We start from the raw sequence: 27,464 nt of genomic DNA on the forward strand, positions 1-27,464 counted from the left end.
AGGCAGACAAAGGTCCAGAAATAGTTAGTCAGCTAACTAGGGACAACTTAAGCAGGCATGATAATGGTACTAGGGAATCCCTGGGACCCCTCTCAGGACAGCTTAACATTGGGAATGGACGAGTTAGGTCTCTATCAAGAGGCTCTGACAGATCCATTCGAACCAATGGCTCTCAGGCCTCTGCTCTGAGGAGGATGACCTCCCCTCAGAGGAGAGTTTATGAAGCCCAGGAAAGGGAAGTCAATCTGAGGATTGCCAGGGAAGAACTTGCCTTGGCCAAAGAAAGACTTGCCTTTGCTAGAGAGCAGGAATTGAGTGGGTCAAAACCCACTGGTGGCAGCATAATACCTAGCAATAGGGAAAGGAGTTTTGATACAAAGAACCTGAATAAGATAGTGCCCCCCTTTAAGCAAGGGGATGACATCCACAAATGGATAACTGCTTTGGAGAGGGCCTGCACTGTGCAGGGTATTCCCCAAAGTCAGTGGGCAGCTATTTTGTGGCTCTCCTTTGAAGGTAAAGGTAGAGATAAGCTCCTCACTACTAGAGTGGAGGATGCTAACAATTACCAAGTCTTGAAAAATACACTGATTGATGGGTTTGGCCTAACCACTGAGCAATACAGGTTGCTGTTCAGGGATACCCAGAAAACTCAGTCTCAAGATTGGTCTGACTTTGTAGATTGTGCCACTAAGGCTTTGGAGGGCTGGTTGCTGGGCAGTAAGGTTACTGATTACACAGGATTGTACAATTTGATCATGAGAGAACAAATTTTAAACAATTGTCAGAACCAGTTGTTGCATCAGCATCTTGTTGACTCAGATCTGACCTCTCCCCAAGAATTGGGAAAGAAGGCAGACAGATGGGTCAGAACAAGAGTTAAGCAGAACCAGGGCCAGAATCAAGGTGGTCAGAAGAAAGCAGACCAGAAGGGTAAAGATTCTAAGGGGGAACAAAATGACCAGAAGTCTTCGACAGGTCCCCAACAACCCAAAGAGGGTGGGGGTCAGGCTCCCCAGAAAAAGTAGAATCAAGAAGGCCAATCTAAAAGGTGGTGCCAATACTGCAAAAGTAAAACTCACTGGTTTAGTGAGTGCACCAAGAAAGGAGGAGCGCAGACTCCTGCCACTGCAGCCCCTAAGGCACCTGTGCCCCCTAGTACAGTCAGCAATGGTAGTGCACCTCCCAAGGGTTTAGTTGGGTTAACCTTGGGTTCTGAGGGGTATGACAACTTAGTTGGCACACTCACTCAGGCTGTCCTTGTCTGTACAGGGGATGTGGATATATCCCCTGACATAAGTCCCAATACTTTGGGCAAATATAGACAGACACCTTTCATAAATGGAAAAATGGCTCAGGCCTATAGGGACACTTGTGCCAGTGTCACAATGGTGACACCTAACTTTGTGGACCCTGGACAGATCATGCCAGGTACAGATTTCCTGGTGACCAATGCAAGCAATGTCACTACCAGTCACAGTATGGCAATTGTAGCTTTCTCCTGGGGAGGGGTAACTGGCCAAAAGAAGGTTGTAGTTAGTTCAGACCTCCCAGTGGATTGTTTGTTGGGCAATGATTTGGAGTCATCACAATGGTCAGAAGTGGAGCAGAGGACTCACATGGAAATGTTAGGCTTGCCAGCACATGTGTTTGCTGTGACCAGGTCACAGGTCAGGAAATGCCCCACTGAACAGGTGCTGGATCCTGGAACAATGGACCAGACACCTTCCAAGAAGAAGAGCAGTAGGGTTAAGGCTGTGCCTTCCCCCTTGCCCCAGGTTGTGGATCAAGTCTCAGAGGAGGCTGACCTACAGGAATTGAGGGAAACTGAGCCTAAAGAGTTTGAACTTGATCAAGTTGAATTCCTGGGCTCAGGGGGACCCTCAAGGGAAGACCTGGGGGAGGAACAGTTAGACTGCCCTTCCCTTGAACCCCTCAGACAGCAGGCTGCTGCTGAGGCTGCTGGGAACGCCACAGGTACCCACAAGGTATACTGGGAAGATGGACTCCTGTACACTGAGGCAAGAGACCCCAAGCCTGGCATGACCAGGAGGCTGGTTGTACCCTTGACTCAGAGAGGTTTCCTCCTTACCTTGGCCCATGAGATTCCCTTAGCAGGTCACTTAGGCCAGACAAAGACTTGGGACAGGCTTGTCTCACACTTTCACTGGCCTCACATGAATGAGGATACCAAGGAGTTTTGTCGCTCCTGTGTCACTTGCCAAGCCAGTGGTAAGTCAGGTGGCACAACAAAGGCCCCCCTTATACCAATGCCTGTGGTGGGGGTGCCCTTTGAAAGAGTGGGGATTGACATTGTTGGCCCAATGGAACCCCAGACAGCATCAGGGCACAAGTTTATACTGGTGGTAGTGGATCATGCCACCAGGTATCCTGAAGCTATTCCACTTAGGACCACTACAGCACCTGTAGTGGCAAGGGCCCTAGTTGGAGTGTTCTCCAGAGTGGGCTTCCCTAAGGAGGTTGTCTCTGACAGAGGTGCAAACTTCATGTCAAGCTACTTAACTGCTATGTGGAAGGAATGTGGTGTCAACTACAAGTTCACTACACCCTATCATCCACAATGCAATGGGCTTGTTGAAAGGTTCAACAGGACCCTAAAAGGGATGATTCATGGACTACCTGAAAAGCTCAGGCGTAGATGGGATGTCCTGATTCCCTGCCTTCTGTTTGCTTACAGAGAGGTCCCACAAAAGGGGGTTGGCTACAGCCCTTTTGAACTTTTGTATGGGCATCCTGTGAGAGGCCCCCTGTGTTTGGTGAAGGAAGGATGGGAGAGACCTCTCAAAAAGCCTGCAACCAACATAGTGGACTATGTACTTGGTCTCCGCTCCAGGATGGCTGAGTATATGGAGAAGGCATCTGAAAACCTTAAGGCCAGTCAAGAACTTCAAAAAGCTTGGCATGACCAAAAGGCTGTCCTGACTGTTTATCAGCCTGGACAGAAGGTGTGGGTACTGGAGCCAGTGGCCCCAGCAGCACTCAAAGACAAATGGTCTGGGCCCCACACAATTCTTGAGCAAAAGGGAGAGGTCACCTACCTGGTGGACCTTGGAACTCCCAGGAGCCCCCACAGGGTGCTCCATGTCAACAGGCTCAAAGCATATGTCGACAGGAAGGACATGAGCTTGCTCATGGCCATAGATGAGGGACATGAGGAAGAGAGTGACCCTCTCCCAGACCTGCTCACTCAGAATCCTGATGATGGGTCAGTAGATGGTGTTGTCTTTTGTGGCAGCCTCTCTGAGCATCAACAGAAAGACTGTAAACAGGTTCTTCAGTCTTTCAGACATATGTTCTCTCTGACACCCAGTCAGACCAATTGGTGTACCCATGAGGTTGACACTGGTGACAGCCTGCCAGTTAAGAGTAAAATCTACAGGCAGCCTGATCATGTTAGAGACTGCATCAAAACTGAAGTGCAGAAAATGTTGGAGTTGGGAGTCATTGAACCCTCAGATAGCCCTTGGGCTAGTCCAGTAGTTCTAGTGCCAAAACCTCACACCCAGGATGGTAAGAGAGAGATGAGGTTCTGCGTAGACTACAGGGGTCTCAATGCAGTCACTAAGACTGATGCCCACCCAATACCAAGGGCAGATGAGCTTATAGATAGATTGGCTTCTGCCAACTACTTAAGCACATTTGACCTGACAGCTGGGTATTGGCAAATCAGGTTAGCTGAGGATGCCAAGCCCAAGACAGCATTTTCAACCCCTGGTGGGCATTATCAATTTGTGGTAATGCCCTTTGGTCTGAAAAATGCACCTGCCACCTTCCAAAGGTTGGTGAATCATGTTCTCACTGGGCTGGATGACTTCTGTGCAGCATATCTAGATGATATTGCTGTCTTTAGCTCCACCTGGGAGGATCACCTGGTCCACCTGAGGAAAGTGTTAGAGGCTCTGCAAGCAGCAGGCCTCACTATCAAGGCCACCAAGTGCCAGATAGGGCAGACACAGGTTGTATACCTGGGCCAGCTTGTAGGTGGAGGCCAGGTTCAGCCACTGGAGAGCAAAATACAGTCAATCAGGGACTGGGCTCCTCCAACCACCCAGACTCAGGTTCGAGCTTTCTTGGGCCTGACTGGTTACTACAGAAAGTTTGTCAGTAACTATGGATCAATTGTGACTCCATTAAATGAACTGACAAGTAAGAAAATGCCAAAAAAGGTTCAGTGGACAGCAGGCTGTCAAAAAGCATTCGATGACCTAAAGCAGGCCATGTGCACAGCACCTATCCTTAAGAGTCCAGACTACTCCAAACCATTCATTGTCCAAACAGATGGTTCTGAGTTGGGTGTGGGAGCTGTTCTATCTCAACTGAATTTTGATGGTCAAGACCAGCCCATTGCTTTTATAAGCAGAAGGCTGACCCCCAGAGAGAAGAATTGGTCAGCTATTGAGAGGGAGGCCTTTGCTGTGGTTTGGGCCCTGAAGAAGCTGAGGCCATACTTGTTTGGCACTCACTTCAAGATTCAGACCGACCATAAGCCCCTCTTGTGGCTAAATCAGATGAAGGGTGAAAACCCCAAACTGCTTAGGTGGTCCATTTCCCTACAGGGGATGGACTTTACAGTGGAACATAGACCTGGTACTGATCATGGCAATGCCGATGGGCTCTCCAGATATTTCCACTTAGAACAAGAAGACTCACCTGGTCAAGGTTAGCTTATTGTCCCAAAGTTTGGGGGGGGGGGGTCATGTAGGAGAGTAGGGTCTGCAATCCTATGATCACCCAGATTTTTTGCTTTTGTTTCACTGGTTTACGACTTTCTCTGGCTGTGGGCCTGCCAATCAGACCCACAGCCTGGCTGTTCTCTCTCTAAATTACAACATGTACCCTAGGTGCATTTACCAATTGGTACTGGGCCACCTTATCAGACCCTGTAACTCAGGGCATAGTTGTACCCAGGGCCTACCAGGGGCTGAAGCATGTATTATGCCACCCCTGGCTGGCCTCCTAAATTTGACACAACTGGCTGCATGACAGCTGGGGCAAAGTCGTGTAATCACCCTTTGCTATAGATATAGTATACCTATATCTAATCCTAAAATGGACACACAGATTCCTATCAGTCACTCCTATGGCAGACCTTGACAATCCTGAAGGCAGAGTGCTTGGAATTATGTGAGATGGTGCTCTGGCATGAGCTGAGCCTGTCTGCAGCTTGCGGAACCAAGTCCTAATAGCTGTTCCATGATATCGCATACCATATACTCTTAAGTGCATTATAATCCTCGCGGTTAAATGCTAACTTTGGTATTGCTTTATCAAAACATGTCGAGTAAGGTGTCATACGAATTGGAATACTAACCCCTCGCCAATTCTGGCGACGGGGTTAGCATTCCACCCTTCTAGAGGGACACGACATGTATGTAACTGTGAACCCCGGTTAAAGTTAAACGAAGCCTCAGCTCCACAAAATGGATGCTGCGACCACAGACACGAGTCTGACCCCCTGCAGCTGGGAGTCCTTCCAGCGAGGGGAGCCTGGACAAAGGGTTTCCTGTCGAGGGCGGTGCTAGCACCGTCCCAGACAGGGTTTTGTGTATCCTGGGTAGGCAGGGCTTTACAGGAAGGTGACTGCTGAGTGGCACCCCGGTGCTCACTACGCATAGGTCGGTCAAAACCAGTTCCAGGGGCACACCAGCCCCTGGCCTGGGGGAAGTCCGGCATGGGTGAGGGGTGTAACCACCCCCCTCCTAGTCCCACCCATAGGCAGGACCTAGTCACCGGGTCAGCCCCCTTTTTTAGTATAAAGATAGGAGCGGGCCCCCTGTTCAAATTAGATCATCTTTGGAATCAAGACACGACTTTCTGCGAAAGGACATCAAGATTTCTTCTTCAAGATTCTCCCTTGTGGCTAAGGAGTAGTCACCCTGCATCCGCAGGCACCATCCTAAGAACACTGCGGTCTGCTGCAAGTCCTTCCTCCGGAATCCGACTGCCCAGCTCGACGAGACCCGGCTTCCCTGGCACCTCTGACCTCTACTCACCTCTACAGCCAAGCTGAGAACCGTGAGTGCGACGAGACCTCGAGGGACCGACGATCGCCAAGACTGCACGACTTCTTTGCAACAAGCCCACCGTGTGCTCCACTGGTGAGTGCTTTGGGGTCCGAGAAGCCCCAACCCTGAGCAGCTCCAGCACCGAAGATCAGCCCTCCAGCATCTCCACGATCTGCGTGGGGCCCTTCTGCTTAGGCCTGCTCACCGCGCTGTGTGGCTACTAGCCGGCTGGCTTGTGGCCTTCTTCACGACGCCCGACGACATCACTGCTGCTGGTCTGGTTGCTCCAGACTGGCCCTTGCTTCCTTGCAACAGAGAAGCACCCCGGACCCTCCTGGTCCACTCCAGATGCCATTTTGAGTCCACCGCGTGGGCTTGAATTTGCCAAGGCTTTGTTGCCCAATCCTGGGTCCAGCGACGCCGACAGCTTCATCCATCGTGGGACAGCTCGCTCCTCCATCCTGGTCACCGACAACGCCTCCTGGTCCGTGAGATCTGCAGAGCACAGCGTCACCCACTCACCTAGTCGAGGTGACTACCATCCGGTGCCCTCCTGGTGCCACCTGACTACTGGCTAGTAGTCTCGAACTTGGTCCCCTCTGCTTTCAGGTGTCGTCTCTCTTCAAGATCCAGGCTTGGATCACTTCGAACTCTCTTCACTGGTCGCCTGCCAGCATCTTTCTTCCAGGCTCCTGGTCCGTCTACGAGGATTCCCGACGTCTTTTGAGACCTATGCAGCTGCAGCCCCTGGGCTAGGTAACTTCGGCATTTCGGTGCCCCAGCATAGCCTCACTATCCAAGGGTCAGAATCCACTTTCGTTTTCCTCCTACCAGGTCGGGTTCGCCCGAGAACACTAACTCTGTGAAATCTAGCTACCATAGACTGTCCCGCATCACGCGTGAGAGTGCACACTCTGCACCCGAGTCCCCTAGGCCTCCTAGAAGTAATCTGAAGATTCTATAGTCAAGTCCTAGCGATTCCAAAGCCTATTAGTACTGTACTTACCTGCTAGTAATTTCGCATTCCACTTTCAGAGTATATGGTTTTTCGTGCCCCTCGGGCATTTGTATATACTGTGCTAACTTAAGTATTTTCGTAAGAGTTTTGTTTTGTGCTTAGTACCCTGTCCTCATAAAGAGTACAGGGCTGTTGTGATTATAATAAATACACTGTTTATTTTCATAACACTTGTGTGGTGTCCTTTCACTTGGTGTTCAAGGGGTATATGTGTGGTATAACAGCTGGCTTAACACGCCCTCTCGAGTCTTTAGCCTTAGACTGCTCGTATCCACGCTACTAGGATAGCTGGTCTATAAGGTTGACTTACAACCAATCATCAATAAGGGTTGCTGGACTGATACATAGTGTTCACTAGAATAGTGACCACTGCATATCAGGCCACCTTCTCACACGGTGGGCGAGATTTGTATAGGACAGATGCGCGGAACAAGTGGGACATCATCCGTGAGCGAGTACACACAGGACTTGGCCCAATTAATGACCAGCCCCGAGTTCCTGCCAAAGGAGCTAAGGACATCAAATAGTACTCCCAAGGATTTCCGGGGGGAGGTAAGGTAAAGAAGAATGTCATCCGCATAGAGCGAGATGCGATCTTCTAAACCGGGGGTCAACTTGATGCCCTTAAAGGATGGCTCCCATCGCAACCAGGCTGCCAAAGGCTCGATAGCCAGAGCAAAGAGCAGTGGAGAAAGGGGACATCCCTGCCGCGTACCTCGACCCAGAGCAAAGGGAGCCGACACTCTTCCGTTTACGACCACCTGGGCCAAGGGCTCCTCATGCAACAAACGGACCCAGCCAATGAACACCGGTCCAAAGCCAAACTTAGCCAGAGCTGCCCATAAGTATGGCCATTCCACAGTTTCAAATGCCATGGTGGCATCTAACGAAACCAAAATGGCCGGTTCACGCAACGTGTCAGCCCTCGCCAGCACACCGTGAAGGCGACGCAGATTCAGCGCAGTGTTATGGGCAGGAATAAAGCCAGATTGGTCCGGGTGCACCAGATCGCCTATCACAGTTATCAGTCGGTTGGCCAATACTTTTGCCAAAACTTTAGGTTCAACATTTAGGAGCGAAATAGGTCTATACGAAGTACAGAATTCACGCGGTTTACCCTCCTTAGGAATCACCACGATAGACGCAAGTCGCTGATCACAAGGAAGCTGGCCTCTCTCTCTAGATTCCAAAAACATCGAGCGAAGATACAACGCCATTTTGTCCGGACACAACTTGTACAGCTCAATGGGCAGGCCATTGGGACCCGTAGCCTTACCCGAGCGAATGGAGCGAATAGCGAGCGCTACTTCATCAGTGGAAAAATACGCCTCCATTAGCTCTCTATCAGAGTCAGACAGACAAGGCAAGGCGATATCCCGAAGCAAAAGACGCGAGTCTTCCTCTGGCCGGTCCGAGACCGGCGCATATACCGTTAGAAAGTGAGAAGCAAATTTCTCCACTATCTCCAGTCGATCCGTCACACGTACCCCATCCACTCGCTCGATCACAGGCACCACACGATTCAATCTCTCCCGTTTGTCCAACCACGCTATCAACTTCCCAGCTTTATCACCCACATCATACAGACGGCCCATTTGCTCCCGACTCATAGCTTTCGCTGCATTCGTGACCAAAGCCTTATAGTCAGACTGTTTTAACTGCAAAACATGCAATTTCTCCCTTGTGACTCCATTCTCAAGATCTCTCTCCAGAGTTACCACCTCGGCCTCCAACCGCTCAACCTCCTCATTGTGTCGCTTCTTGGAGCTAGCGATAAGCGATAGCGCCTGGCCCCGTATCACAGACTTGAAGGCTTCCCAAAGGGAGACAGAGGACGACACGGACCCCACATTCTCAGCAAAGTAATGATCTACAGCTGTAATCAGCCCCGCTCTAGTCTCCGGAACCCGGAGATGCCAGGGGTTGACTGGGGCGACCCGGCCCCCGGCATTTAAATGAAGATCAATATGGACCCACAGCGGGGAGTGATCCGAAATGCCCCTAGGCAATTGTCGGGCCTCTCGCACTGTCGTGGCCTGGGCAGCGGGCACAAGAAGATAGTCAAGCCTAGCCAAGCTCCCGTGTGCCCCAGAGTGAAAGGTATATTGGGCCTGCCCAGGATGGAGCATCCGCCAGCAATCTACCATACCAAACGTATCTAGGAACCCACCAAGACAGGACTGTGAATGTGTGAGAACCCTGGGAGGATGTCGATCCAGCGAGCCATCAATCACCGAGTTAAAGTCTCCTCCCATCACTAGAAGCCCCTCGGGAAGCCCCAGCAACAATTTACCCAAGTCTACAAATGTGGTGGCCTGCAAACCGGGGGGTACATACACCGAAAGGACGACCACAGTTCTTCCCTCCCATCTCCCAACCATTGCTGCATATCTACCCCTGTCATCCAAGATCGTGTCGTCAATTTCCAAGGGAAGGGAAGGGAACTACGGAGCATAATACCAGCTCCTCTAGAGCCCGAAGTAAACCCTGGGCCACCAACCTGTAACCCCTCCGATTCATAGCATGAAACGTATTCCCCACCAGGTGTGTTTCTTGCAGGAGTACAATGTCGGGAGAATGACGTTTCACATATTGGAGTACAATCCCCCGCTTTATTTTGTCCCCCAAGCCATTGACATTCCAACTCAAAACCCGTAACCCCCTACCCCCCATCCCGGAAGTGAGTAGTCAGGTACACCAAACCCCGCGAAGGAAACACAGAATATGCAGCAATACGTAGCCCCAAATGCAGTATGAACAAAGAAAGGAACAGCCGACCCACCCTCCCCCAACACCCCAGAACAACAACCCCCCACCCTGCACCCCTGCACTGAACCAAGAAACCACCCCATTCAGCAGTGTGCCTGTCGCCCTACCCCAAAAACTAAACTACAGATAGAAAGGAAAACACCCCAGGGGGAGGAAAAGACCCGAACACCCCGCCGCCCCAGGGCCCATATTGGAATAAAAGTCATCGAACCAAAGAAGGAGAACAACCCATTGCAACACAGTACAATGGAAGCACACACCGGTGCCTCTACTCCTCCTGGTCCCGTCGGCCACCCTCAGCACCACCAGTTGGATCAGCATTGTCCCGTGGCATAGGTAGGGTGTCCAACCAGTCACTGACCACCTCAGGCATATCGAAGACGAGCACCCGCTCATTGTGTTCAATGCGCAATCGGGCGGGGAACAGCATGGCATATTTCATGCCCAGATCTTGCAATCTTCGTCTCACCCCGGAGAACGCCAGTCTCTCTTTTTGCACCAAGGGGGTAAAATCAGGGTAAAAGTTGATGGAGGCATTCTCAAACCGTGTGGGACCGCTGGTCCTCGAAGCCTGCAAAATGGCGTCTCTGTCTCTGTAATTGAAGATCCACGCAATGATGGGCCGCGGGGCCGTCCCCTGCTTGCGTCTGCCACCCGGAATCCTATGGGCGCAATCCACAGCAAACAGCTTGCTCAAGTCTTTAGGGGCAAGATGGTTAATGATCAGGTCCTCAACCAGAAGGTCTGTCGATTGATCTGCTGATGTCTCCGGAACTCCGACTATGCGTATGTTGTTGCGTCCAGCACGACTTTCAAAATCTTCAAGCCGGCGGGCAAACTGATCGCTAGAGGATCGAAGGGTACGAACATCAGTCTGAAGCTCGGAGACATCCGTGGTGAGACTGGCCGTCTTGATATCCAATGACTTCACCCTCTCGTTGGTTTTAGCCAGATCTGCCCTGATCAGGCCCACATCCACCGCCACTGTATCGATCTTGGCCGCCAAGGTTTTTTGTTTCATACTGTTGGCCCATCGACGATTGAATGCTGGCGATGGCGCCCATGACGTCTCGAAGAGTCGGTTCCTCCGATTCCGGGGGGCCACCACCCAGGTCCTCCGAGGATTTACCAGTCCCACTAGGCGAGCCCTTATTACGTGCAAATCTGTCCATGATGGAGGTTTGGGCCCCGCCACCTCGAGTTGTAGTCTTGAGCGGCCGCCTGTCACCCTCAGACTTGGCCGCCATGGTGGGTTGCACGCCCCTCTGGGGCTTTCAGGACCTGGTGTAAATGGCTACCCCGAAGGAAAATCCACAGGGTATTGAAACACGGGGCGTCGACAGGGATCAGTCAGGAGGTTCTGTAACCAGCAGGCTCGAGCACCCAACAGCTACTTCCAATCCTCGCGGCCAAGGAGAAACGAAACCGAAAGTAGAACCCGGGTAGCCGTCCCTTGCCACAGGCCGTTGTTGTTCAACTACTTTCGGGGTGCTCCTGATGCCCAAGGCCCGGGACGAGCCATGGTGTAGGCCTCTAGGCTCCGGGAAGGAGCAAGTCGGGCATCCGGCATCCAATTCGAATTCTGAAAAGGGTCTTCAGATCAGGAGAACCACGGCTAAAAGAACCCGTCGTCCAGAACAGGATTAGTGCCAGGATAGTCGGCGGAGGCGGCGAGGGTCTCGGGAGCTCACAGCTCACGCGACCATCTTGGATGTGCGCTAAGCTCCTCCTCTCATTGTCGACAATGTTGATGTGCTGTGATTGCTATGTGTGTGTGCTGCATTGTTGGTGAGTCGCCCCGGCAGCTCTGATGTAGGGGCCCCTTATCTCTTTAAGGCGGTGTGCCTTTGACGTGTGTGGTTTTCGGGTGCTGAGGTGTAGACGACTTGGGACATTTCTGCTCTTGGACGGATTTTGTACTCTTGTGCATTGTTTGTCTGCAGATGTGTTGTTGACATCAAGGGTTGTATGTGTATGTGGATGTGTCAGAGTGTGACCTGCTACTTTGAGGATGTGGTCCACACTGGGCTACCTCAGTGTCGTGTTGTGCACCATCTCCTGTATTTTGCCTGCAGCCATGCTATTGGTTATGCAGTGTCACTTGCATTGTCAGTGTGGCTCACAGGGGCGCGGTTTTGCTGGATTTAGCAAATGTGCATAGGTAAGCTGTGGGATTGGTGATCAGGAGTGGGGCCCCTTTGTGCACATAGTGGACGGGGCCCTACTTGATGTTTCTATGTGTGCTGCAGAGTGCCAACTGTATCAGGGACATGTACCACAAACATTGTGGGTGTGCAGTGTGTTACACTTGATTGTGCATGTGTGCCATTGTGCCCATCTCCCTCCGACCCCCAGTCCCTGGTCGTTACTCACCCTGTTGCTGTTGGGTCAGGTCATGTCAAGCTGTGTCTGGGCTCCGACTCTTTGCACCGTCTCCACACTGATAACTGTGGCCACCATTTCCGCCAGCTCATCCAGCTCCTTCTGTGGCACAGTACTCCCACCTCCTGTCGCCCTTGCTGCCTTCCTATTGGCAGTGAGTTTCTGTTTGGTTTGGCTTTGCACATCATGCCAGCACCCCTTGACCTCCTCCATTGACCTCCTCATCGCTCCGACTGCATTCACTTTGTGGACGATGGACTGCCATATTTCCGTCTGTGTTGCCAATGACGAAGTGGAGGTGACGAACAGTTGTTGGTAGTGTTCTATCACCTCCGTGACGATGATCCGGTCTTCCTGCGGACTGAACCCTGTCTTCCTCTTCCTCTTCTCTTTGCCCTTCCCTGAACACGGAGTGCCTGGCTGGTCTTCCTTGGGGCTTGTGGGGTTTGGGTTGTCCTCAGCACTCGGTCCAGGTGCATCCATGGTGCTATGCAGTTTGATTTGGTTTTGGTGTGGTTTTTATTGCTTTTATAGTGCATTTTCCAGTATGACGCGTGGAAATTGCAGGCCTGTCGCTGGTTGTCTCTGGTTTTTGTATCGCGATTGGGGGCATCGCAACTTTTTTCATGTTCGTGTTTCGCATTTTTTCAGCGTTGCGTTGATTTCTATCCGGTCATTTGGCGCTTTATACTGCTACTATCGCATGGTGCCGCCGTGTTGGGAATACGACGTTAAAACTGTCATTTTGTCACGATAGACTGCAATATGCAAAGTCGCGTTAAGCTAATTTTGCAATGTTTATCACATGTTCTTGAGAATATACCCCTGAGTGTTGATTAATATTCTTTGACTCAACGCAGAGAGGGCACACTTCAGAATGGCATGTTTTCTGCTCCATATGAACAGTTTGACATTGTTCGGAAATATTTCAAAGAGTGATAAGTAATAAATATGAGTAGGTATATCACAAATCAAGAATTGAAGTCTTAAATATTAATTTACTTCTGTGATTAACACATGGATTTCATGTTTTTGAAACAGCAGCTGTCATTCTGATTTTGGATAAAGAACAAAGGCATCCATTAGAGATGGTAAAAGAAGGCTGGAGTAGGCCTATTCTTCTGATTGGAAGACTCATAATGGGTGAAAACCACACATCTACTATACAGTAAACCTCCCAAAAAAACATAGGGCATACCCTCAGGGGAAATAATATTAAATTATCTAAACTGTAGTGAGAATCTTTACTGATCTTACGTTTAATATTTTTGATGTTCTTTCACTAATTACGTCTTGTTTTTATTGTCTGCAATTTAGCCTCTGCAAATGGGAAAGGCTGCAAACCTAATGGGGTCTTTGTAAACGGAGGGTGCTAAGGAAGTTCAATAAACTGTAAGTTTACTTTCTGGTTACCTTTGCAGGATTGAAGAGAGAGTAAAAAACACTAAAATTCGATTGAATGAGATGACACAGCAAAGCGAAAAGAGGAAGAATAACTTACTAGATTCTCTGAGACTGCAGGTAAAGTATAGTTGTTTGTGTCTTTGATTGAGCCATAGCAAATCTTTAGCATACAGGTAACCAGTGGCGGCTCGCAGGCGGAGTGCTGCAGGTCGGTGGGGCAGGGGAGGGGCTGGGTGCGGAGTAGTGGAGTCAGACATACGACAGCCAGGAGTAAAGTAAGTAAATAAATAGATTAAAATATTTACCTTGCGCTCGCTGCATCGCCAACTCGCCAATGCAGCGAGCGCAAGGTATATAGATTTATTTACTTACTTTACTCCTCGCCGTCGTATGTCTGACTACACTGCCCCTCCCCCCCCCCCCCCCCCCATTGTGCCCCTCCCCCGCCCCACCACCCACAGCACTCCATGTGCGAGCCGCTATATCAGGTAACGTTCCATAAGGAAGTACAAAAAATGCGTCTCCATTGCTCTCACTCTACATTGCTAGATGCTGCTATGTTTTGTTAAAGGTGATTTGTATAGCACTTATGCGATATAATCTCATTATTTTTTCTGTTGTGTACACTATACTTTGCAGAAATATGGCTAATTAACCTGGGTATCGTACTAGTATTCAAGATGTTGTCTAAATGTTGTAATTAGATGTGGTTCGAGGCAGGTAATTCCCCTGCTTTATGCCACAAATAGTATCATTTATGAGTATGTAGGTTACACAAGGTAAAACGTTTAAACTTTGAGTGAAGAGAATGTTTGGTAAATAACTAAACAAAATGAAATGAATTTATCAAGTGCATTAAACCCAAAGGGTGCCAAAGCGCTAATCCAGACAGAGAAACACTGAATGGAAAACCAAGAGTGATTTTCATGGGGTAGAGAAAAGCCAGGTTTTAAGAGGTTTGCGGGACAGGGGGCAAGACTCCAATGCAGCGATGTGAGCAGACAGAGTATTCCACAATTTAGCTGCTGCAACAGAAGAAGAACGGCCCCCCATTTGATTTTACGAAACCTTGGAACAATTAACTTCCTGCTAAAGGAGGATCTGAGTAGTCTATTAGGAGTATACTACCTGAAGGATGCTCTAAAATGCTTGGGTCCTTGGTGATGAAGAGCAAGAACGACCATGCAAAGGGCTTTCTAGACTACACACTTTCTAACTGACAACCAATGAAGGAAGTGAATACCATCCCTAAAAACCCTAGAATAATGTTACCCTTAAGGTCTGAACCTTTTTCAGAGACCCTCTCCGGGGATCCCAACTGAATGTGTTTTTGTCCGCCATGGGCTTGGTGGATATCTGGAGATGGCTCAACCCAACCACTAACCAATTCCCCTGTCAATCTGGGGCTCACAATAGTCAATCTCGTATTGATCACATGCTCACACACGCTCTGGACATTCATGTTTTTAGGAAGTCCTGGTGCCTACAGACTATGCGTGGCACTACCCTCTCTATCAATCCTTGGGCACTTAAAATACCCCACTGTAGAGAAACACTGCTCAAAGACACCGACTACTATTTTGCAGAAAACGTGGGATCAGTAGCTTCCGCTGGGGTATTGTGGGTGGCGTTTGGCGCTGTCATTAAGGGTCGCGCCCTATCATTGACGGTGGGGCAAATGAGGGAACTGTCCAAGCAAGTAATGGAATTGGAAGAGGAAATCCTGGTTAAGGAAAAAGCCCTTGCGTGTGCTCCTGATTCTGTCGCGCAACACACACTAAATATGGTGCGTCTGGATTACCGGCAACTACTGATGGAAACTGCCTCGGCGCGCTCTCTTGCTACCCATCTCAGGATTTACGAGCATTGAGAGCACACAGGTAAACTCCTGGCCTGGTTAGAGAAAAGAGAGAGGGCCTCCAGGTGGGTCTACTCGGTATCCGGTTCTGATGGTATGCTTCTCACTGACCCCCAGCAGAAGGCCAACACATTTGCCACTCATTTCGCATCAGTATACAGTACTGCTGAGATGTCACATGCCCCTATGGTTGCTGACCTCCTGTCTACTATTAAAGTTGCGTGCCTGTCCACACTGTACAGTGACTCCCTGGAGAGGGACATTACAGAGTATAAGTCACACAAGATCTCTGGGGACAGAGCTCAAGAACCCAGCCGTAGTCTATGACTCTATTCCCAAAGCACACAATGGTGTTGGAATAGTGTCAATAGTTCCAAGAAAGAAAAAAGGGAAAAAAATGAAAAATATTCCTTTTTTTTAGGTGTCCCCTCACTCACCAGGGTTGCCCCACAGTGACATGCTTCATCATAGGGGCCATCCCAGCCCTCTACGGACTGGGGCGTGCTGCGACTTGCGGAATTACGTAGGAGCACTTACAAAAGACTATGTGTGGTGTAAGGAATGTGATGTGAAGGAGTGGAGTATATGTGATTAGTTAAAGTTACCTGCCTAGTGAGTTGCAAATACTTTATTCTGGCTCCTAGGTGGTAAAGATAAAAATCGGGTTGAAATGGTAGGATACCTAAATTGTAATGGGTTTAGGTGTACCTAACAACTCCTGTCTGCCAACATGTTTTGTGCGTCCCCCTAGCACTTCCTCAGGGCTACACAGGTACCAGCCCTGTGTTCGCCACTCCTTATCCAAAGCCTAATAAGCTATTAAATACGAAATAATAATTATAATTAATTTAATGCTGCAAATAAATGAGGCATGCATCTGGTACCTACGCAACCAAACTTAATCACGTGGTCCTGTAAAATAAAAGGAAAACAATATGGGGTATCAAGTTCCCCTTGTAATTTCACATGACACGCATATTGCATGGACCTTTAAGAATATTGACTGTCTCGTATTGATCACATGCTCACACACGCTCTGGACATTCATGTTTTTAGGAAGTCATGCTGCCTACAGACTATGCGTGGCACTACCCTCTCTATCAATCCTTGGGCACTTAAAATACCCCACTGTAGAGAAACACTGCTCAAAGACACCGACTACTATTTTGCAGAAAACGTGGGATCAGTAGCTTCCGCTGGGGTATTGTGGGTGGCGTTTGGCGCTGTCATTAGGTCACAAGGTCAAGGATTGCAGGATCTGTAGAACCTTTCCTGCCAAGACCTTGAAGGATCGAGAGGGACGTCTTTTGGTTTGGCTCGAGAAGTTAAAGGCGTCGTTTGAGTGGGTATCTTAAGGAGAAGGCAGTGTAAGTCCTCAAGCCTCCACCCCTCTATCTAAGAAGAGGGATAGATCTGGAGATCCACCTGAAAAGCAGAGTAAGACCCTGAAGAAATCTCACTCTGAGATTGGTCACTCTTCTTCAAAAAAAGAGAGATCCTCATTCTATTCTGAGGTGAAATCTGGTGAAGGTTTCATTGAAAACTACCTCAAAAGCTCTTCCTAAGCCTCCGTCGACATCTAAAACAGCTCCATCGACGAGAAAATCTCCTCAAAAGGTGAGTGGATCTTCAGCGTTGAAGAAAACTCCATCGTCGACGAGAACTGCGCCGTCGACGAGTATTCCATCGCCTTCGACGATACCCATCACGTCGAAGTCTCCGCCGTCGACGATGATCCACCTTTCGTCGACGAGTACCCAATCGACGATGCTACAAGTCCCGTCGACGAGCCCACCGTTGATGACACTATCGTCAACGTGCCCACCGTTGACGATGCTATCGTCGACGAGCCCACCGTCAACGATGATTGTACTCTCGACGAGCCCGCCGTCGACGACAACAACAACCTTGCCGTCTACGACCACATCGATGAAATTTCCGTCGACGACATCCATGATTACAACGTCGACGGTGTCATCTATTACAGCAATTTCCACAGAATCTGATCCACCATCCATGTACATTTCGGCTACACTGAAGCGTAAAAGACCCGCGTCTTTGCAAATTACGCCAGTTTTGAGCTCCAAATTAACATCTTCCAGGCAATTTTACCAGGATGTATCTCACATTTCACCTTTACCTCCTAGCCATTATTTGGAGGAGACTGATGATGATGACCCCTTTGGACAAGCACATGACCCTTCTCAACTCCGGATAAAATATCAGGAGGATGAAGATGAAGAGGAGTTTTATGAACCATGTGAGTCTTTAAGAGGACCTCAAGAATTGTTCCACCAAGAACCTATTGTTCAGATGCCTGCAGCTTTGCTTCAAGACCTTGCAGCAATGTTAAAGGACTATAATAACCGTTTTCCTCCAGTTACAGTTCCAGATAGAGCTCCTACACCTACAGAGATGCAGCCTGCAACCCCTGCAACACCAGTCTCAGACCCCCAAGTGGCGTTGCCTTCACAATTACTGCAGGATGATGACGGAGACACTGTGGCAGAAGACGGTTGATTTCCGGATATGCCCTTTGACAATGATCTATTATTTGGTAAACACATTGATGACGCATTGTAAGAGATAAAAAAGGACACCGATACTGCTAGATCATTGGTTACCTTGCAGTATAGAAAAACACCTTTTCGAGGAGCAAGAGGCAGAGGTCCTTACACTTTACGCGGAGGTTACCAGAAGTACCAGCAACAAGGTGGCCAGGGTCGTTACGGATATCATTATTAACAGCAACAGCAATCCTATAGAAGTCCTCTAGCGGCCACCTAAAGGCAACAGGGCAGGAAACGTCAACTTAGAGCAGAGATTCTGCCAGGAAACAATGACAATCTCATTGCACCTGCACCAGATATGCCACAAGTATTCAAAATTCCAAGAATTTTCCAACATCTCAAAGATTGGAAGACAATAACCACAGACAAGTGGATATTGGATGTATTAAAATTCGGTCACACCCTGGAGTTCACCAAATTTCCCCCTCCTCATCCACTTTTAAAGAAAAACCCACCGCATCTTCCTCTGCTCAGAAAATAGGTGAAGGCTATGTTGTCAAAAGGGGCAATAGAAAAGGTTCCTCGCTCTCAAACAGGAAAGGGATTTTATTCTCACGTTTTTCTGATAAAGACAAACTCCGGGGATTTGAGACCAATCTTGGATTTGAGAATGCAAAACAAATACCTTCAGAAAAAATCCTTCCGCATGGTAACACTCCAGGAAATCCTTCAGCTTCTAGATCATGCGGATTTCATGACTACATTAGATCTTCAAGATGCGTATTTCCACATCCCAATTCATCCCAAACATCGAAAGTTCCTGAGATTCACTGTGGCAGGTGCACATTTCCAATTCAAAGTCCTTCCATTTGGCCTGCGCTCGGCTCCAAGAGTCTTCACCAAATTTCTAGCTCCGGTAGCAGCTCATCACAGGCTGCAAGGCATCCAACTATTCCCATATCTGGACGACTGGCTGATAAAATCTCCATCCTTTGGTCAGGCTTCTCTTGCAACAGCAAAATGCCTGCAAGTTTTTCAATCTCTGGACCTCTCCCGAAACGTCCAGAAGTCAAGCCTCTATCCTTCCCACGTAATTCAATTTCTGGGAGCAAAACTAGTTCTAGCGCCGGGAAACCTCCGGGTAGCTGCGCGCTTAATAAATGTAATAATAAATAAATAAACTAGACACTGTTCAAGACAAAGCATTCTTGTCCACCGACAGAATATCTCGCCTCATCTCTCTGGCATCAGATCTTCTAAAAAGAAAGTTCGCTTCATTGAGACTGGTCAAATCTTTTCTGGGGAATTTGTCATTGGCAATTCTGCTAGTGCCTCACGCGCGGCTAAGAATGAGATCAATTCAAGAGGAGCTGGACAATCAGTGGCTCCAAATCACAGGTTAATTCGACGAGATAGTTAAAGTAACTCCAGTTATGAAAGAAACTCTTTCTTGGTGGAGGTTTTCCAAAAATGTCTCTGTAGGGTTCAGTTTTAAACCTCCTATTCCGGATTTCATCCTCACTACGGATGCTACCCCGGAAGGTTGGGGTGCCCATCTTCAAGACCTCAGTATAAGAGGGAGGTGGTCTACAGCAATGGCAAAGATGCACATCAATTTGTTTGAGCTTCGAGCAATTTTACTAGCCCTGCAGTCTTTTCTACCTCGACTCCAAGGGTCTACAGTTCTCATCAGAACCAGCCAACACCACTTGCATGCATTATTTAAACAAGCATGGGGGTACCAGATTTCACATTCTGTCCCAAGAAGCTCAAGACATCTGGAAGTGACTTCTCTTGCACAATATTGCAATCAAGGTGGAACATCTTCCAGGAGTTCAGAACACCTTGGCAGACACTCTCAGCAGGACAACACAATCTTGCCACGAATGAGAACTGAATCAAATGATTCTGGAAAATGTCTTTCAGAAGTGGGGCAAGCCAAGTCTGGATCTCTTTGCCACCAAAAGCAGTCGGAAGTGCCCTGTCTTCGCGAGTTGGGAACGGAGAAGGGCTCCTGGGAAAACGCTCTCATGATGAGATGGACAGGAATTTTTGCTTACGCATTCCCTCCTTTTCCTCTGATCCCGAGACTTCTACACTAGATAAAAAGGGAACCATGCTGCATGATTCTGATTGCACATAAATGACCACGTCAGCACTGGTTCACAGAACTTCTCCTTCTCTCCAAGTGCAAGCCATTCCGCCTTCCAATACTACCGAATCTGTTGTCAATGAGCGAAGGCCAAATTCTCCATCCATGCCCAGCTCAACTACAACTCCATGCTTGGTTTCTGGAGTTACGGACTTCAAGGATATAGACTTACCTCAAGAATGCAGAGACATTCTGAATAAAGCAAGAGCCCCTTCTACATTACGGGCCTATGCCTTAAAATGAAAGAGATTCTGTTGCTGGTGCAGCAACAACAACTTACATCTGCTGGAATGTTCTCCTGATAAGGTTATGCTTTATTTATTTTCATTATCTAAGTCTGGTCTCATGTTCGCTTCTGTTAAATTGTATCTGGCTGCAATTTCTACGTACAGACGATCCTCAGGGGCGGCATCACTTTGTTCCAATCGTCTCATTAAGCAATACCTGAAAGGCCTTTTCAGAACTTTCCCACCTATTAGAGCTCCCCCCCCGGAATGGAGACTGAATCTGGTTCTACAACAACTGATGAAACATCCATTTGAACCCATTCATAAAGCGGATTAAAAATATCTCTCATGTAAGACAGCTCTCCTATTAGCACTCACCTCTTCCCGACGAGTGAGTGAACTACAGGCGTTGACTATAAGACAACCATATTTGAAGTTTACCAATGATTATGTCCTTTTGAGAACGAATCCCACGTTCATACCTAAGGTTCCTACTTTATTTCATCTCAACGAACCGGTGAAATTGCGGACATTCTTTCCTAATCCTTCTTCTGCGGCGGAAAATTCATTACATACCTTGGATGCCAAAGATGCTTGATATTCGACATATCTCGGACTGTGTCCATCAGAAAATCTGACCAGTTATTTCTCTCCTATGGTGGTCACAAGCCAGAATCAGCTGTATCAAAGGCTACTATCTCAAGGTAGATTGCATCCGCTATTCAATTCTGCCATTGCAAGGCAGGCCATCCATTGTCAAATAAGCCTAAAGCTCATTCTACCAGGGCAGTGTCCTCATCCATGGCATTGTTCGCTGGTGTGTCTTTGGACAAGATTTGCCGTGCTGCCACCTGGAAAAGTGTGCACACTTTCACTCAGCATTATTGCCTGGATCTGGCAACAGAGACTGAGTCAGCAGTTAAGCAAGCAGTACTACGAAACCCTTTTAGATAAGGTAAGCCTCATGATAAGAGTATATTGTTTCTGCCATTATACAATTCTTTCTTGCATATAACTATTGTTGTATATATGTATGACTTACTCCTTATTTTAGTACATATATATATATATATATATATTTGCACTGGTTTGTGAATCTATGAAAGATACCCCAATACTGGATAAGAAAATGAGAACAAGTTACTTACCTATAACTTCAGTTATCCAGTATTAGTATCTTTCATAGATTCACATACGACCAGCCCTCCTCCCCGGAGAGGCTTGCCTTATCATTATGGCATACTTACTGTCACTTGTGCTACGAAAATCTGAGGGTTTGCCTCTCTGTGGGGAAGGTTCTAAGACGGTGCTGCTGCCTGATTGGCTGGTTTCCAAGTTAGGTTCTTTTTGCAAAAGGACTGAGATAGGCTAGTGTAGTGACTTTGCTATCTACTATAGCCTATATTGTGATGTTATTATGACTGTAATGTAGATGTTTTATTGTACCGCAAGACTCCCACCTCGTCGGCGGGGATGATTCTAAGCATGTGAATCTATGGAAGATACCAATACTGGATAACTGAAGTTACAGGTAAGTAACTCGTTTTCTTCATAGCTTTTCCACCAGGAAAAGTCCTCCCTCTATTTTTTCTGTTTATATTATGTTTTAAAATTATAAATGAATATCTTGGATTTTTTTTTAATAATTTACTTTAAATAAATTATTGTTCTATATGTTTTAGCTCATATGATTTTAATATAATTATTTAGTTAATATTAATGTAATTTTTTATTTGTTTTTCAAATATATGTATTTGTATATGCAGATATATTTTATTTACATAGTTTGTTTAAAGTTTTTATCATACATATTTTTAATCGTTCATTTTTTTGGGGGTGTTGTATTTTTATTTATTAGTTTTTCATGTTAATTAACTTTTTTAACTTTATTGCTTTTAAAACATTACTTATTTGTTTTTTATTATCTATGTGTATATATGTGTGTGTATATTACATAAGTTAATAAAAGTGTTTAGTTTATGTGATATTAAATTTTTCAAAGTTTATATTTTAAATTAATCACATACAAGTTGATATTTATTAAGAAACTATATTTTCTCTTTTTTGGCTCTACCTTTTCTGCGATATTTTTGGCACAACAGTTTTCTCAAATACATTATCAGTATTTAAACTCAATCTTTTGGCAAACAATATTTTGACACAATATTCATATCAGTCTATATTTTATTTCCCAACATTTTGTCACAGAACCACTACATCTTCCTCCTGCAGGTCTCATTCCTGGCTGTTCCCTGACACCGCTTTGTATCAACAATTTCAGCTCACTCCTTCTAAGTATATAAACACAATATTTTGACAAACAATATTTTTGACACAAAATTCATATCAGTTTAAATTTGATTTCCCGATATTCTGTCATAGAACAACTACAGCTTCAGGTGATTAGAGCAGGTCTCATTCCTGGCTTCTTCTCTGTCACCCTTTATATCTATAATTTCACCTCAGAGCCCTTACAAATGGTGGCGACCTGTACAGGTGCGGTCTTAACTGGTGCCACCACCTTAGAATTCCTTTGTTCCAGCTGCGGCTCTTCCCTAATTATGGAGTCCTCAGACACACATTATCTCTGATTTCTGCTGCTAGGACTGTGAGGACTGTAGCCGCTCTTTGGTTGGTCAGGTTGTGATTGAATGGCATACATTTTCCTTCGTATTTTCCTAGCCGGTCACAGGACAGAAAACCTTAGTTGTCATATTTTGCACAAGCCATACAGCCTATGCTCTGTCGACACAGATTATCAGCAGTATTCTGGTACCTAGGCCACTGTAAGTGTTTTTCTGTGTGCATGTCACTGCTGTAAACATTTACTAGTACTGTGAAACTTTCCTAAAAATTTGGCGAGCTCTCTGATGTCACGGACTCTCTGTGTGAGGCAAGGGGGGAAAACAAGGAATTTGTGAGCAAATGTAATCAGGCACATTATTCATGGAAATATGCTGAGGAACAAAATGTCTCAAACAACGCAAGAAACATCAATTGGTAGCTAGACAAACAGCTGCGCAAATACAACACCATGATCAGGAGTGACCATCTGAAAGTCAGTACTCTGCATGCAGTGACAATATATAGGGAATTTCACGCTTAGCCGAAAACGTACTCGACAAAGCAACAGTGGCAGACGCGTATTCTCCTACCTCTATGCCAAGTCCTGGAACGACCTCCACCTCCGCACACCATCCTCTCCCCCTGAATTCAGAAAAGGACTGAAAACCTGGATCTCCTGACTGATCACAGCAGGAAGTCAGCATCTGAATACCCACACGGGTGATTAGTTGCACTCTACAAATCCGAGTTGACTCACTTTAAACACCAAACACATATCACTGTCTTCAGGATGAACTCAATACACAACAAATGAGGTAGACTCAAATATTTATCAACTGAGATGAACTCGACAACACGTTGAGAATACAAATATACAACTGATAAGGAAGGAGCAACAGAAGCAGCCAACAAAAAAGATTAAAACTCTCAAATCTTAGCTGAACTTTGAAACCCCAAAGGCTCTGACCTAAATATGTTTTCACCAGGAACCGCTGGGCAGCTGAGCACTGTGCATGAAGGAACATGAAAACAGATCCAGGAAACAGGCAGCAGCTCACTGCACCTACCCATGGGGAATTTATGTCCCTCTTTGAATTGTAGACCAGATTGCAGCCTTATCAGTGAAAAGTGGACTGGCACCTTCAAGTCAAGTCAAGTCAAGAAACACTTTATTCGATTAATTAAAATCATAAAAGCAGGTAACAAATACATCATTTCATCTCTCCAATAAATACAAATGTGGGTTCAAGTTCATCATAAAATATACAATAAAAGTAATAAAAATATCATAATAAGGGTTAAATACAGTCTACAAGCAAATAATAAAATCACACAGGGAGATCACTAGCCGCTATTCTTTTTGCTTTGTTGCGAACAGCGGCCACCAAGAAGCTAGCAACCCCATAAATTACCCGGGTACTACTTAATAGTTGTAAATAAGTGAGGGCAGGCCTAACTTGAACAAACCCAGCCTCTCTCAATAGTGGTACCAAGAACGGTTTCCTTATGTCAAAGTAGTGTTCACAAAACATAATGAGATGCATCGTATCTTGGAAGGAAAAATTGTCACAACTGCAGGGGGTGGAGGATTCAGGTTTGCCCCAAACTGGAAAATAACCAAGAGTAAAATGAATTATGTTAAACCTGAATCTAATTAAAAGGTGATGGTGAAAGGGAATAGTGACAATCTTAAGGTATGGCTCAATGAATAATGAAGTTGAAAGGACATAATTAGCTCTAACACAAGGTTTCTTCAACTGCATTTCCTCCCGTTCCAGTGTCAACATACCCAAGAAATTTTTCTTAATCCAGCTCAAGTCATCCTTTCTAATCAAATCTGGAAACATATACATTTCTGGGTGTCCAAGTTTAAGAAACATCTCCTGAATATAGACTAGCCAGGGAATCTTCTTAACCTACTCCAATGCCATAGTCTCTTAAAATAATATGATTTAATGTAATCTCTCTGTTCATCCACGTTTTTGCCCAGCAAATCAATGGGGCCACTTTCAGTTGGTCAATAATGTACCCCAGCCCTAGTTCAGAATGCAGGGAAAATGTGGGGGTAGATTGAGGAACCACCAATAAAGATCTGGCACCTTCAAACAACTGATCTGCCTCTTACTAATGAACTGTTTCCAGTGTACCCATGAGTCTCTGTATGGGTGGTGCTGTCAAAGAATTCTGGCTTAAACCACATATGAAGGATAGACATTGTAATGTTGTAGTGTGAAAACTACACGATATAAGCAGAGTAGAGACTTACCCTACAGAACATGTGCTTCAGAGAGTGATAGGAGGTGGCTTCTTTCCTGTCATGAGATTGAGATGCTCTTAGATCCAGGAGTACTTGAAAAGGATATTTGTTTGCAAAATATTAAATGTGCATGTCCTGAAATGCCAAAGAATAATGCATTGTGGGGTTACTGTGGATATTACTACTGTGTTAGAGCTCCTAGTGATGAGATCTCTGGAAATCTTAATCCGTAATTGTTTATTAGGAGTTTCTCAGAACCCTCACACAATTGTTGCAATTTGGGAAAGCTATAGCTGGGGCACAGAAAAGATGAGGATGGGGTCTAGAATAGTTTGAACTTGCCGTAGTTGGAGCGCTCTTTTATTTGATAACACCTACCACGATTATGCAGCTGAATTGGCAGGCAAAAAGGACGGGTTGATGGAACCAGGGATTCTCTTGTTGTTATTGTTAATTGATTTTATATAGTGCTAATCACCAGCGGGTCTCTAAGCGCCTTAGAGAGAGATCCCAGAGATCATAAGCTGGTGTAAGGCCGCACATTGAGGTAAGTTAAACAGTGTCCAGTGCCTCTCTAAATAGGAGTGTTTTAAATTGTTTCCTGAATAGGAGGAGAACCAGTTCCTTGCGCAGGTAATCAGGCAGTTGGTTCCAAAGTTGTGGGAGCAAGACAGAAAAGACTCTCTCCCCTTTCGATGCAATGTTGCATCCTGGGGTGGCCAGGCGGCAGGCCTCAGAAGACCTCAGTATGCGTCCCGGAACATGGCTCTTCAAGCGTTCCTTAATGTAGGCTGGGGCTTTGCCGTAGATCGCTTTGTGGGCAATGCAGAGGCCCTTAAATTTAGCTTTTTGCTTGATGGGGAACCAGTGTAATTTGCCCAGCAGAGGAGAGTCGTGGGCCCATCTTCGTAGCCTACCTGGCTGCGTCGTTAAGTACCACCTGTAGTTTATTGATAAGCTTTTGAGGAAGGCCTATATATAGGGCTTTGCCGTAATCTAGTCTGGAGACGATTGTGGCTGATACGATGGTTTGTAGAGAGGTAGTTGAGAGGAGGGGAACAAGTTTCCGTAACTGTCTCCTAAGCCCTATGCAAGTACCGACCACTGTGGGGACTTGGTTAGCCATAGAAAGTTATGAATCAATTCTAGTGCCTAGCCTTTTCACTGCATGTGCTGGTGAGGTGGTGGCACCCAACTCCTGGGGCCAAAAACGATCGCTCCAAGGGTTGTCTTTTGTGGGGATCCTCATCAATAGTCGTAAGCACTGAAAATTCCAGCCCATGCGCGGGGACCCTGGAGTACATTAAAAATATCTATATATATAAAAACGAATGTATGTCTGTCTGTCTATCTGTTTGTCCTTTATGCATTACCACACCATTCATCCAAATGCCATGAAACCTTGGGAAGTTGTTGAGTACACTCCCGCGAAGGTTTCTGGTATAATTCTTTTTTAAATATCGTCCCCCCAGGGCCCTAATAATCTTTCGAATACTGAAATTGTCAGCAAATTTGCGATCATCGTCGACAGTTATGCCCCCCAAACGGAAATCAATTGATCTACATCTGAAGCACGAAAGAAAAAGGCATTACGAGCTTCAGAAACAGACGAGCAACGGGAAGCAAGATTAGAAGCTGTTCGAACACAAACTGCTCAAGCCCGTTCTTCTCAAATGAACGAGCGACTAGAATCAAGATTGGAAGCCAATCGAGTATGCACTGCTCAAGCCCGTTCTTCTCAAACGAACAAGCAATGAGAATCAAGATTGGAAACAGATCGATTACGCACTGCTCAAGCCCGCTCAAATAAAACAGGAGAGCAACGAGAATCAAGATTGGAAACCGATCAATTACGCACTGCTCAAGCCACACTTTGAAATGTTTTCCATATTAAAATGACTAAGTTTCAATAAAAATGACACAATGTAAATTGAATGTTATCATAACGAGTTTCATTGAATTTCCTTTCTTCTGAGATCGCAGCAACGCGCGACGGGTAAGCTAGTATATATATAAAATGATACATATACAGCTCTATATAAATACATATATATTATTTTTCCACAAGCCAATACAGACTTCAAGAAAGGCAAGGCTAATCAATGCTTAAGTAATCTGCTTCTGCATCAATAGGCATATACTCTGTTTTTAAAAACTTTACCATGCACATATATGAAGGAAAAAACAGAAGACAAAAAGAAAAGAGACACTTGAGTTATCTTTGATGAACTGCAGAAAAGCAGCAATGTAATATAGCTGGCATTCTTAGCGCATAGGCTGCATTGGAACCATAAAT

At 46.5% G+C, this 27,464-nt stretch overlaps 1 protein-coding gene across 1 annotated transcript in view; it reads left to right on the forward strand.

The window, feature by feature from the left end:
* SPTBN5 (spectrin beta, non-erythrocytic 5) overlaps positions 1–27,464 on the forward strand; it is a 2,284,272-nt gene that overhangs the window by 580,367 nt on the left and 1,676,441 nt on the right. Inside the window, exon 22 of the mRNA XM_086937224.1 lies at positions 13,617–13,716. Within this exon, the coding sequence (XP_086793350.1) occupies positions 13,617–13,716 (100 nt within the window). The remainder of the gene's footprint in view (positions 1–13,616; positions 13,717–27,464) is intronic.

The sequence above is a fragment of the Lissotriton vulgaris genome, chromosome 9 (assembly GCF_964263255.1).
Source record: "Lissotriton vulgaris chromosome 9, aLisVul1.2, whole genome shotgun sequence".
Lineage (NCBI taxonomy): Eukaryota > Metazoa > Chordata > Amphibia > Caudata > Salamandridae > Lissotriton > Lissotriton vulgaris.